The sequence below is a fragment of the Sinocyclocheilus anshuiensis genome, unplaced genomic scaffold, assembly GCF_001515605.1.
Source record: "Sinocyclocheilus anshuiensis isolate Anshui unplaced genomic scaffold, SAMN03320099.WGS_v1.1 scaffold1155, whole genome shotgun sequence".
In the NCBI taxonomy this organism is placed as follows: Eukaryota; Metazoa; Chordata; class Actinopteri; order Cypriniformes; family Cyprinidae; genus Sinocyclocheilus; species Sinocyclocheilus anshuiensis.
The window spans coordinates 321,819-335,574 of record NW_015542398.1 but is presented as its reverse complement, the minus strand read 5'-3'; the positions used below and the strand labels follow the sequence as shown (position 1 = coordinate 335,574).

The 13,756-nt window shown below is 38.8% G+C and overlaps 1 protein-coding gene across 1 annotated transcript in view; it reads right to left on the bottom strand.

Moving 5' to 3' along the window:
• The window catches only part of klhl24a (kelch-like family member 24a), a 19,737-nt gene extending 7,252 nt beyond the window's left edge, over window positions 1–12,485 (bottom strand). Inside the window, exons 1-4 of the mRNA XM_016492088.1 lie at window positions 11,486–12,485; window positions 10,305–10,420; window positions 8,723–8,907; window positions 1,596–1,714 (exon numbers count right to left, since the gene is read on the bottom strand). Of these exons, the coding sequence (XP_016347574.1) occupies window positions 1,596–1,714; window positions 8,723–8,907; window positions 10,305–10,420; window positions 11,486–12,286 (1,221 nt within the window). The 5' untranslated portion in view covers window positions 12,287–12,485. The remainder of the gene's footprint in view (window positions 1–1,595; window positions 1,715–8,722; window positions 8,908–10,304; window positions 10,421–11,485) is intronic.
• Window positions 12,486–13,756: the final 1,271 nt, after the last annotated feature.

Sequence of the window (13,756 nt, the reverse complement as noted above, 5' to 3'; positions counted from 1 at the left end):
GTTACACACACACACACACACACACACACACACACAACACAACACAAAATGAAATGCATAAAAGAAAATTCCTAAGGTAAAAAATCTGGTAGATGGAATGAAAACATTTAAAGGGAAAGTTCACTGAAATACACATTCTGCAGCATTGTTTGCTCACCCTCATGTCATCGTGTTCCACTGAAGAAAACGTCATACAGGTTCAGAACAACATGAGGACGTAAATAAATGTTAACAAAACTTTTATTTTTGGGTGAACTATTTCCTTTAAAATTGAAACTCATTTCAATCCTCCTTCTAAAGACCTACAAACATCATGAAAACCAAGCAAATGTGTCTGTAAACAACTATAGAGCAGGATGGGCATTACACACACACACACACACACACACAGAGAGGAAAAGAGAGAATTACAACAACTGTTTTCCAAGAAAAAAGTCTCAAGAGAGCATTCTGTGCGTGTCTTTCTCTCTCTGTGTATGAACAGAAAACATTACATCCAAGCAGGCAGAATGTTACACCCCCTGCATGTGTAATAAAATGCATGTGTTTAAAAGATTCACAAACTGATCACATTCCCATCTGATCATAACAGCCCTAAACACACACTAAAAGCTTGATTATTAAAATGTGGCATCTGTACACGGAAAATTTTGTTCTCTAAAAATCTTTTATTTTTTAGTTGATTTCTCTTAACCCACTGCCAAAATGTTTTTGTCTTGTTTGAAGCATAAACCACACTGAATTTTAATCGCATATATTCTTAAAACAAACAAAAAAATAACAATTTGCCATTGCCAATGAGGTAAGAAAAAACTCAATCACAATATATTACCTGAAAATCGCTTAATATTAATATCCCATGCATTTTTTTTTCAGATAATCCTATTTTAAGGATGTTTTATATATAAATGTATATATAGATGTGTGTATGTATATATAATATATATATATATATATATACACACACACACACACACACACATATATATATACATACACACACACATACACATTTATTTATATACTGTATACATGTATATACATTTTTACCATATATAAATATGGGAAGAAGACCAATTGGAACAGGAGATTGTCATATGTTATGTTATGGCACATCTAAGAAAGAAACTGTCTTTTGCCAGTGTTGAAAGTGCAGCAAACGTGTATTAAAACTGCAATATTTGAAGATAATATTTTATCTTAAAATATCTCTCAATATTAATTATGGAGAACAAAGAGAAGAGGAAATCTGAGTAATTCTAATACAGGGCTAATTATGATAAGGAAAAACAAAAGAACAAACAGGGGTGGGGATGCCTAAAATAAAGCCAAAAGCATCTTTCTCTATCATCAGCCATTCAAAAGTAGCCATGTATTTGAACCTATTAAAATGATTTTTTTCCCCAAGCAACACTTAAATTACAAATATTTATTTACATTAGATGTTTTACCAGTGCAACACACAGGTGCAAATCCTGCATAATTTTCTCCATATGGTCACACTGCAGTAAAGGAAGTGTGCCTTTGATTTAGGAAATGGGACACTGGGACTGGAAACACACACACACTCACACAAGCACACCACTCCCTCTCACCTTCCCCAATAGGACGGTCATCTTATGTCTCCAGCGACCCTTATTAAGAGAAGCCACTCTGATCCAGATGTTAAGCTGAGAGTTATACATCCAGACGTAACTGTTGTTGATGCGTCCACCTGTAAAAACAACCACAGCATTAACAACAGCATAAGCAAGCTGTCTGTGTGTGTGTGTGTGTGTGTGTGTGTGTGTCAACTCTGTACCCAATTTGTAAATTTGTACCCAAAAATCAGCTAAACCTGACAAACCCTCCCTTTGGGGACACACTTGAGGATATCCTCATTTGTAGAAACAACATTTTTTTTTTTTTTTTTAATTGTAAAAATGCAAAATGTTTTCTGTGATGGTTAGGTTATAGTATTTATAACGGCTCAGTATAAAAACAACAGAAGTCTATGGAATGACCCCATTTAGACAGACAAGCGAGTGTGTCAGTGTTGTTATTCCTAACAAAAAACCTGTTTAAATCTGAAATAAAATAAAATTTAAATATTATATAAACAATTTAAATGAAATTTTAAAAAGCTGCTTTGGCAACTAACTGAAATAAACAAGTTTATGTATTGAAACAATTACTAAATCCAAAAATGATAAAAAAAATTTTAAAAAAAAAGATAACTACAAATATATATAAAAACTAATACAAATGACAAAAGCATAACAAAATTACTAAAATGTAAGCTACCATTTAAAATACAAACAGAAAATATTAGAACAAATAATTATAAATATTTTAAGATATGCTATAATATTACATACATAATACTAAAAGAACGTGTGTATGTGTGTGTCATTGAACGCATTTGCACAAGTATAACATTTTACAAAACTGTTTGCATATAATCCATTTACATTGAAGACAAAAAGTATTTTGAGACTTTCTGGGTGTCAAACATTAGTTGATCATTTTCTGACCTAATATGATGATCTATTACTCTGCCAGGACATCTTGAGGGGAACTGACTTAATAGTACATCCACTAAAAATCACCTTGAGACCAAACATTGCAGAAATGGCTCAGAAAAGTGAAGTTAGTTCTGAGCATCATCAATGCTCCCTCTGATCTGAACGTCCTTTCTTGTTGTCATCTAGGTTTATCTAAACCCGCTGAGGGCTGTTCTATTCTGTGTCACTTCACATCTCGGCCAAATTGCTGGTTATCATCCAAACAGCAGGTCTGAGACAAGCTCTAACAGTCCTTCTCTCCCACACACACGCTAAACACCTGGGAGCAGGCCGCTCCACTTTAATTCTGCTTACAGACTTAGATAATGAAGGTCTGAGAAGTTCTCAAATAGCATATGAGGCCTTTCTTCCCTCACAGTACCGTCAAAGTCCCTCAAGGTAGGTCAGTGCACTAGATGGCCATCTTGGTAATGCCTTTAACTATTTTCAGTGCAGGAAATACTGGTATCATAAATTTAGCCTCTTTAGCTCATATCAGGGAATGCTCATGAGTGTTGAAGTAAATAAACTCAAAATAACCAGCTGTTTTTAACTGAAAGCCTGGGGAAAAGTAAAAAAGGGAAGCTCAAAGAAGGAAAAAGAGGAGGTAGAAAAGAAATGAAGAACGTTTTTGAGGAAGTACAAGCGGCACAACAACAACCACAGTGCTCATAAACTCTATTAGTGCATTAGCTGAGCAACTGTCTGGTAAACAAAGACAGATTCAATTAAGTCTAATTAAAGAGGATGTTCTTGCTTTGTCCTCTAATACTGAGTAAACATAATAAAGACTGGCTTAAGTTCTTTAATAGTTTGCTCGTCTGTCATAAATATCCCCTGACAAATACCATCAGGCCTTTGTGACATTCATTCAGACTGAAGACCAGACAAACCGACATTTAAGACGGAGTCTGTCTCCAGGTGACACTTCACATGTTGTCACTAAGCTTGTTTAAAGCAGGCACTTTCAGATGCAAAACCTGCAGGTGAACAGTAAAGCTAGTCATTAACGGAAACACTGCTTGACACATGCTGAAGGGATGTAGCTTCAAATCTACTTTGGATAGTCCTGAATGTTATAGAGGCATAGGGGTAAAAACAGCCAATCATTTTGACTACTGTTAATTCCTTTCCATTCCTTTATTCCTTTCCTTGTCTCTTTAAAACTGACATTTTTAGTTCATTGTTTATTTTTCTACCAGACCTTTCTGACATATATTAAAAATCCTGAAAAATGAGTGTAATCGGAGTTATTTACACTTGCAAATAACAATACCTTTGCATTATGCAATAGCACGAATGGTGTAAGCCCCAGATGTGATTTATGATTCGCGCCTACCCTGTTCATTAGCCTCCTAAAATGGGCAACTGTGAAAAGGAAATGTCAAATTAGTATATGTTCATTCAAAACCTAGGTTCATTCCTAGAAACACTGCATGTGTCTTTTGCTGCAGACTCTGATCAACTGCCACAGGGAGGAACTGCCAACCAATTATGTCTTCCGTCATATTTCAACACCAAAATTAACCAAGTTAAGTTGCCTTGGTCACAACACTAGAAAATGGGAGCATGGACTGAACAACGACAGTGAGCAAAATAAAGACGCACAACTGATTGAAAGTAGGCAGTGACGTTGCAATGAACATCTTTAAATTCAGTCCAGACATTTCTCGTTTTCAATTCATGATGTCGTTGCAAACAAATAGAACTTAAAAATAGATGATATCACAAAAAATATATCAGTGTTTTTGTCCATACAATGAAAGTCCAATGTTGTTTTGTAGAAGAAAGAAAGAAAGTCATACAGGTTTGATCAACATGCAGGTGAGTGAATGACAAAAATGTTCATTTTCGAGCTCTGCTGAAGAAATGCAGATCCTAGGAAAGATTATTTGGCATGTAATTTAACACGCTAATAATATGCGAGCTGTCCAGAATAGTCACTTTGGTGTATTTCAAGTCACTTTACTTGTACATGCTTTGATTTCATTTGTATGCAATGATCAAAAAGCACTGCAGTTTGTTCAACTGCAAAATCCTACCGGTTTTGCTTGATTCTATAAAATAAAACATTTAGATGGGTGCATAAAATAGTGTTCTTAAATTTGTGAAGTATGTATGGAATCACTGATCTAGCAAGCTAGAAGCGGAGATTTTTGTTATTCTTGAAAAAAAATCCAAGAGTAATGTTTATCAAAGACGGCTGAACCACCAAGCCTGTAGGATATGACTTTTGACAGAAGAGAGGGACAGATTTAGTAAGAGGCCTTTGAACTTGATGCTGGAGGCTGGCCAACTGCAAGTGCACGCGAGAACAGCAATAAGAAGTGCATGTTTATGAGTGTGTGAGAGACCGAGAGAAGGGCAAACCTGACACGTGAGAACATGAGAGTGAAAACGCAGCTCTATTCATGGAAATCAGACACACAAAACACACTCCGTACTACTTCATGTTTTTAAAGAGCTAAACAATGGCTCTAGTAGGAGAAGAATAAGAATGACACAATTCAGAATTCCTCCTTATGGCATCTAGCTTGTTTAAACAAAAACACACATGACCTAAAAGAATTTAGGTCAAGTTTAAATGCATAAAACGTCAAAGTTACAGAAACTCCTCAAATGCATGACCTGTATATGTAGCCAGTGACCCTAGACGACGTGATGCAATAACCTTACCAACATCTGCAGCCAAAAACTCCAGATCATTACTGGAACTAGGGCTGTCGAGATAACCGCAATATTGTAAGACCGCGCTATTGACGAGCCAACCGCAGAGGAAGGAAAGCAACCGCAGTGTTCACGTTTTTTTTTTTTTGTTTCATGAGGCTGTGGCCTTCTTGTTTTACAATTCATCAGAGTGTTACAAGTGTCATTTTCCCGCAAACTGTTTGTATCCGGGGTTTCGTTTACGGATCTGCTGTCTGGCGAGAGCTACGTTACAGTGTCTTCAGTCAAACCCGCCCTGAAACTCCTGACAGAAGATATGCTTAAACCATCAAATGAGGATACCACATTAACATCGGACATAAAGCACAAAATGTGCAGTGTTCTACAGGGGAAGTATGAACCAGCTGCCTTACAAAAACTTTTGGAAAAGGCCTGTTTTTTAGATCCTCGATATAGGGGCAATTATATCAATGACACGGAGACAAAATTCAATATCATCGAAGAGATGATGGGAGAGGAGGACGAAGGGAGTGCAGCCAGTGCGTCAGTGGTTGGAGACGAAGGGCAAGCGGTGGTGCCACCTGCAGCAAAGAAAAAGACTCTTGGAGACCTGCTGAAGTCACAGGCAACCTCTGCATCAGCGCCCATACCCAAGAGAGCGTGAGCAGATAACAAGCTCACGGGCTACCTGCAGGAGGAGTGCATAGACTCCAACGCGAAAACTGTTTGTATCCGGGGTTTCGTTTACGGATCTGCTGTCTGGCGAGAGCTACGTTACAGTGTCTTCAGTCAAACCCGCCCTGAAACTCCTGACAGAAGATATGCTTAAACCATCAAATGAGGATACCACATTAACATCGGACATAAAGCACAAAATGTGCAGTGTTCTACAGGGGAAGTATGAACCAGCTGCCTTATAAAAACTTTTGGAAAAGGCCTGTTTTTTAGATCCTCGATATAGGGGCAATTATATCAATGACACAGAGACAAAATTCAACATCATCGAAGAGATGGTGGGAGTGGAGGACGAAGGGAGCGCTGCCAGTGCGTCAGTGGTTGGAGACGAAGGGCAAGCGGTGGTGCCACCTGCAGCAAAGAAAAAGACTCTTGGAGACCTGCTGAAGTCACAGGCAACCTCTGCATCAGCGCCCATACCCAAGAGAGCGCGAGCAGATAACAAGCTCACGGGCTACCTGCAGGAGGAGTGCATAGACTCCAACGCGAACCCACTGTCCTGGTGGCGCGATAATCAGTCTAGATTTCCGCTGCTGTCCAAAGTCGCGCGCAAATACATGTGTATTTGTGCAACGAGCACACCGTCGGAAAGGGTTTTCAGTGCCGCCGGGAATATTGTTACCCCCATGTGATCCTCCCTGAAACCACATAAGGTTAATATGTTGGTTTTCCTAGCGCAAAACAAGGACATGATAACCCAGGTCTAAATCACATTCGTTAACGATTAAATAATATTTTGTTTATTCTCGCCAGTGCGTCAGTGGTTGGAGACGAAGGGCAAGCGGTGGTGCCACCTGCAGCAAAGAAAAAGACTCTTGGAGACCTGCTGAAGTCACAGGCAACCTCTGCATCAGCGCCCATACCCAAGAGAGCGTGAGCAGATAACAAGCTCACGGGCTACCTGCAGGAGGAGTGCATAGACTCCAACGCGAATCCACTGTCCTGGTGGCGCGATAATCAGTCTAGATTTCCGCTGCTGTCCAAAGTCGCGCGCAAATACATGTGTATTTGTGCAATGAGCACACCGTCGGAAAGGGTTTTCAGTGCCGGCGGGAATATTGTTACCCCCATGCGATCCTCCCTGAAACCACATAAGGTTAATATGTTGGTTTTCCTAGCGCAAAACAAGGACATGATAACCCAGGTCTAAATCACATTCGTTAACGATTAAATAATATTTCGTTTATTCTCTGTATTTTCACTTAGGCCAACACTTTGTTTTCATGTGATACTTTAGAACTCTTTCGTTTTTCAAATTGCAAAAAGGTTTTTCTTATTGCTTGTTTTCATTTGATACTTTAGAATTTTTTTTATTTCTTTTGTTTTTTAAATTGGAAAAGGCATGTTCTTATTGCTGTTTGGCATTTAATAAACAAAAATGTTTTAAAACGTGTCTCTGTCAGTTAAAAAGCAACAATATATGCTACAAAATAACTTGGCATTTAATAAACAAAAATGTTTTAAAACGTGTCTCTGTCAGTTAAAAAGCAACAATATATGCTACATAATAACTCAACAATAGAGCTTTGTATGCAGTAAAATCAGGATAAATAAGGTTTGTAAAAAAAAAAAAAAAACCGCGGTAAAACCGCATATCGCACTATTAAGCCACCCATAATAACCGCAAGGGAAATTTCCTAACCGCGACAGCCCTAACTGGAACTATTCTGAAACTCTTGGCACAAATACTCCCCTAAGATGCCGCTTGCCCATGCCAGTTAGAGATTAAAATGTCTCGAGCACTCAGCCAATGCTAGAGTTTGCCAGAAGAGAACAGCCCTTGATACACTGGCTGGTCAAAGAGGCAGCTGTTGTATTTTCCTCAAATCATAAACAGCTGTTCCAGAAATGTCCTCACAAACAAGGCATTTGCTAAAAGCCCTTAACCCGCCTAACAAAACCCTGGACTAATTAGTCCAACCCATCTAAACAACAACAGAATTTGTTCAATGAAGCTCAACCGAACAATGAATTTAAAAGTAGATGCTTATATTTTCTATGTGAATGGTGCTTGCTAGAGATGGTTGCTTGTTACTGGCACAATTTTTAAGAGCCCATTCCCAAGTATCTATGATGTTCTGATCCCCATACACGGTTTGGGTCCAGTCTTCAAAACCGTTTTATTTTAACAGTTTTCAACCTGTGAGGTGGTATAAGTCGGATCACTTAGAAAGGTTACAGCACACCTTTCCCCCACACTTTACACAGTAATAGTCTTGTCAGTAGGACACTTCAAATGTTTTTAGGGTAAAAGTAAACAAAACTGTTAAAATTGCAAAAACTGCGGTTAAATTTGCATATTTGACATTTTTATAACATGTCATTTATGTTCCAGGCAGACATCAAGACTCTTCCCTAATGTGTAAATCTGTGTGAATCTACTTTTATAGGAAGTTTCACATGCCCTGTGCCAACAACACAGCTCAAAAGAGTGTGTGTTTGTGTGTGTTCATGTTCCACAGAACTAGACTCTTTCTGATCAGTCACTGTGACCAAGTACAGGACACACCAGTACCAAAAATACAGCAAATATCACCATGTCCTAACCACACATTATCGGTTTCCAGCCTCAAGTCATTTTTCCGTCTTAAGTTAAAACAAAAATACAGCATTATGTAACAAAATCACAACCAATTAGAAAATAAAGGGTGCTTTATATACAGCTATGACAAGGACTTTGGACCAATGAGGCTTTAATGTGGGTGAGGCTACTCAAAAACAGAAAACAAATGATCTCGCAATTAATCATTTGTCACATAGGAATAAGAGGATCTCACCTGACACAATAATGTCATTGCGGAGAGCGCACACTGCATACTCAGACTTAGTGTACTCAGGGTGTTTAGCAAGAGACGTCCACTCTCCCGTCACGGGGTCGTAACATTCTGTGTATGGCAGATTGAAACTCCCCATTCGTTCACAGCCTCCCACCACCACAATGACCTCAGAGAAACCAGTAGACCTGCAGACGACAAAAAAACAAAAAAATATATTTAAAAAAAACAACAACAACAATATCAGATAAGCATGGGCTTTGAAGTGGTGACATCATCAGAAAGTAGTTATGCTTCATTCCTGCTAAGGTACAATGAGATTCGGCAATGATTCATTGGAGAATGAATCCTCTTCCTAGACACTGTCACAAGTTAGAGGCCCACATAACTCACAAAACAAACTAATTTATTTACTGCAGTTAAAAGTTTCTTATTTCTAGACAATAAAAAGTGCATGTATTTCATTTATATTACATACAAAACCAAACGTACAAACCACTGACAAAACAGTTGTCTGAAATATTACAACACTATGTGGTAAAGCTTCAAGGCCTTCACTTTTATGTGTGTGTAGCACAGAAAAATCTGAATACGCCCTGTACAATGAATGTGTGTGAATTTCTGGTTTGGGTTTGGGCTGTATGTGTGCGTTTTTTAATCACTAAATCATTTTGAAATATGCATGCATGAAAAAAGCATGCTCATACATTTTCAAGCCCTAATAAAAGATACTGACTCCAAACGCTTCTAAATACACATATAGACCCCATATTAGGATACTGACACTAAATACAGAAACTCCATATCAAGATACTGCCTCCAAGTACAGATTACACCTCCCCACATCTGACTCCTATAAAGATACTACCCTAAAAATACACAAAAATTACTTCCTCCAAAAACAGTTTCCCTAAATAAATACTGCATCCAGAGCAAGACATGCTGCCACTAAACAAAGACATGCTTTCTAATTCTGAGCCTTCTTTTAAGTCGATACTTTCTACAAACAGAAGTACTTAATGATCTCTTCACTCATTATATCAATCAAGTGAGTTTGTAGAAATGGACTATATTTGTTCTGAAGAAAACGTGAGTGGTGCCTGCCCATGCAAAAGTCACCGCCACAATGCCAGGATGTTGTTTTGCAGTTACTAAAATGTTTTGAGTGGTTGTTAGTGTGGTAGGTGATATTCTGGTCTCAAGATATGGCATCCCTCCTGCAATGCCAGTTTTTAAGAAAAATTTTGACTTCCCGGTAATCATAAATCCATTAGCTTACAAGTAATGGCACACATCTCTTCAGCTGCACTATATGAGCTATCATTCGCATAAGTAAGAGCAAAAAAAAAAAAACGGAGATGAATTATGCACTGAAGTTACTAAAGTTTACACCCAAAGTATACCTTTTCTTGTTAACAAATGGAGGTGTATTTAAGGACGGCCAGTTTCACTTTATCTGTGAATTGCATGTAATTTTAGTCCCTCACAGGAAGAAGAAACTATTTCATGAGCAAAATGTGATTTGTTTTTTTTTTAAGAGCAAATCATCTTATCAGCCAATTTGCAGTCACAAACATTTGTGCACCTTCGGGGTCTGGCTCGTGGCGACATCATCTCATTGCCAAGTATGTGATAGCGACGTGCTTCATGCAGCAGCTGGTAACATTCTGGAGCATTCTGGATCAGTTTATCGCCTTCCACCTGCAAAATATAATCACATTCTTAATGCTTGACCTTAAACTGGCTCCCTTATATCTGGCTTCCTGTAGAGTCCATGTATCTTGTTTAAATAATCTTGTTGCATTACAACAATAAGGAAAGAGCTTTGACTTGGCAAACATCAACACACCTGCCGATAGTTTTCAAGTGAACCCCATGATCTTGATTAACTGGTTCAGGTGTGTTTGATCATCATTGAAGAGAAATGCTGCACTCCATTTGTACTCAGAAGTCTGAAATTCCGCGTTCCCAGTAGGAACTTTTCACTGGAATGTCCCCTCAAGTCAGAGTTCCGACTTGGAAACTCGGAGGAACCGCAACAACACCAACTTCAGAATCCAATATGGCTGCTCAGTGCATCAATAGAAGTGAAACAGTAGTAATATATTGTTTATTAGCACTTATGTTTGTCTGTGTCACAATAAACTCAGTGGTGCACACAATACAATCCAACCTCTATGTGTGGACATGATTCATCGGAATTATCTGTGTAAAATATCACTTTTTAATGTGTTTTTATCAACTGGTATAGAAGTTGGTTTTCCAACTTGGGTACTGGAACGTGGTCAACTCGGGTCTGACATCATTCCAAGCTCCGACATCCAACTTCCGCGGTAAATGGAGCGCAGCAACACTCTGCAACTAGCCAAATCTCAAGGACATGCTTTATGTGGTTCCGTAATTTTAGGACCATGCCATACCCAACGTAGGGTTCATTTTCACAACAAACCAAGGCTGATTTTATGATTCTATGATCATAAAATCAGAGTACGGCAGGGATGATGTTTCTTGTGTTCATTTGTGAAGATTATCATGATGAACAAGACATGTAAGTGTCATAAACTTTTGTTGGTCACAGAGCTTATTTCCTGCAATAATCCAACAGCCAACAAAAAAAAAAAACACTCAGTCAAGGGAACCAGGGTTATGCTAACTGTTGGCCTACAATATGTCATCTCTGCAGCACTCTATAAACATCAGCACATTTCTGGATTTGTTGAACTAAAAAATATCTTCTGTTCAAATGAATTTGAATGCGCCACTCACCGTCTGTACAAAATAGTTTGGGTGAAGGAGAGCCAGTCGGACATGTTGTAGCAGATCTTTCAGCATGGGTCTGCGGTACTCCACGCCATGGTAGACCCAACGCATCACTGCCTCGAACACCACCTCCTCCCTGCCAATGCACAGCTCATCGCTGGCCAAGTATGCCTCCAGCTCATCCTTGTGGAGGTCTAGAAACTCCTCATGCTGAGCCACCTCTGGAAAATTCAACAAGGCGAAAACACGGCAGCGACTGGCCAGCTGTTTGAGAGAGTGGGCATCTGCGAAACGCTGGATCCCGAGGCAGTTGCAGGGGTCCAGCTGCTCTTCCAGGAATTTTGCGCAAGCATCCCGCAGAGTGGTGATCTGGAAGAGGCTGGAGGTCTCAAAGAGGAACTGGACATTGTGTGTGGTGATGCAGGCACGACCGGTGTAAACATACTGCAGGAACGTGTCCATAGCATCTGCCTGGATGCCGTTGATCTCCACAAGCATCTCATGGCTCTCTCGGTGGTCGTTGCAGAACATGGCATGGAAGTAACTGCTGCAGGCCGACAGCATGGCGCGATGACATGGGAACTCGCGACCCTGGACACTTATGATCACGTCCGTGAAGAGGCGGCTGTCGCGGAACTCATTGAAGACCTGAAGGATGCTCTCAGAGTGAGAAGAACCGGAAGTGAAGTTGTACACGTCGCTCAGGGTCTTAGACTCCACCTCAAAGACTTTACGCTTGATTGCCGGTGATTCCGGCACGCAACTGGAGTTCTCATGATTCAGACGGTGACCCAGAATGAGCACCATGATTGTATCTGGCCCTTCACCAACAAACAGTCACTATCAACAACTACAAGAAAATGATCAGCGACCATGAACACCTGTAGAACAACAGCATTTACAATCAACAAACACTATATTAGTGGTATTGAGATTAGTATTACTATGCATGCTACAACACACCAGTCTGTAATTTTCAAGTAAACCCAAAGAGCTGTTTAAGATGTGTTTGAAGTGTTATAACTAAACTGTGAAAAAAATATTGACCTTTGGCAGTTTCATTTCATAAAGAATGTGGCCAGACTCACACTTTCAAGGAGGCATTTTGGCCCAGATGTGGAGGCTAAAGGTCTATAATTATTTGTCAATATAACCATAGATTTTTGTTACATTATCAAGCATCGATTTGAGAAAAGCTGTCATACTTATAACATTAGCCAAAACAATGGTTACATAGCATTATTCAAATTATGCTCCCCATCTGAGTGGCCTAGGTGAAATCAGTTGAAAAGTAAAGCCATTTCAGAGGAATAAAGTTCATATATTTTAATGAGAAACTAAAAATCATCCATTTTGATTTTTGTTACCAAAAGCAAATAATTAATATACATTAATGAACAACTATTAATTATATTAAGGTAAAATTTGAACTTAAGTGTTATTATAATGGTATTATGAGTGTTATCATATTCTATCACAAGGGTCATGACAATCAAAATTTAAAAAAATACAGGTTGTTTTAGGTTGAAAAGCAAACTATATTTCATAAAAATCTGAGAATTTTACTAGAGCACACTGAAATGTGTCAAGACGTGACCAGTAAAAAAAAACAAGCAAACAAACAAACAAACAAAAAAATCTATTCCTTAAGGCAATAGTGCACTGACATAAAAGGAACACTGATTCTTTGTGTTAAGAGATAAAGTGAGTGAGTGAGCAAGAGAGAGAGGAAGAATTTGCGCAATCTTTTTTTTTTTAAGTCACTCAGGTTTGTTTTGTTGTGGAAGTAGAAATAAAGGAACATAGATGGTTGCTCAATATTTCCTCCACAGCTAAAACGGGTTGACAGCAAAACATGCTTTGTGAGTACTGAAATAATGACATCACATACATGACATGAGATCAATTATGTGCGATTTCTACTCCATTAAAGGCTTTTAACCACAGAGAAAGAAGTGTTTAGAGAGACCATCTTTCTAAATAGCCTGCTGAAAAATCCAGCTTAAGATGACTGCTGGTTTTTAGCTGGTCTAAAGAGGTCATTAGTTGTTTGAGGCTGCATGAAAGCTAGTCCAGACATTATGTTCCAGTAATCATCCTAGCTGTTTAGTTGCTGGTCTAAGATGGTCCATGATGGTCTATGATGGTCCACCAGTGCTCAGCAGGCTAGATATTTTCATGCAGTTTCTGAATATACATTCAGTCTCAAAACTTACAGCTGCCTACAAAAATGAACTCAATACCACAAAAAAGTGTAAAAGCCGTCAAAATGTCAAA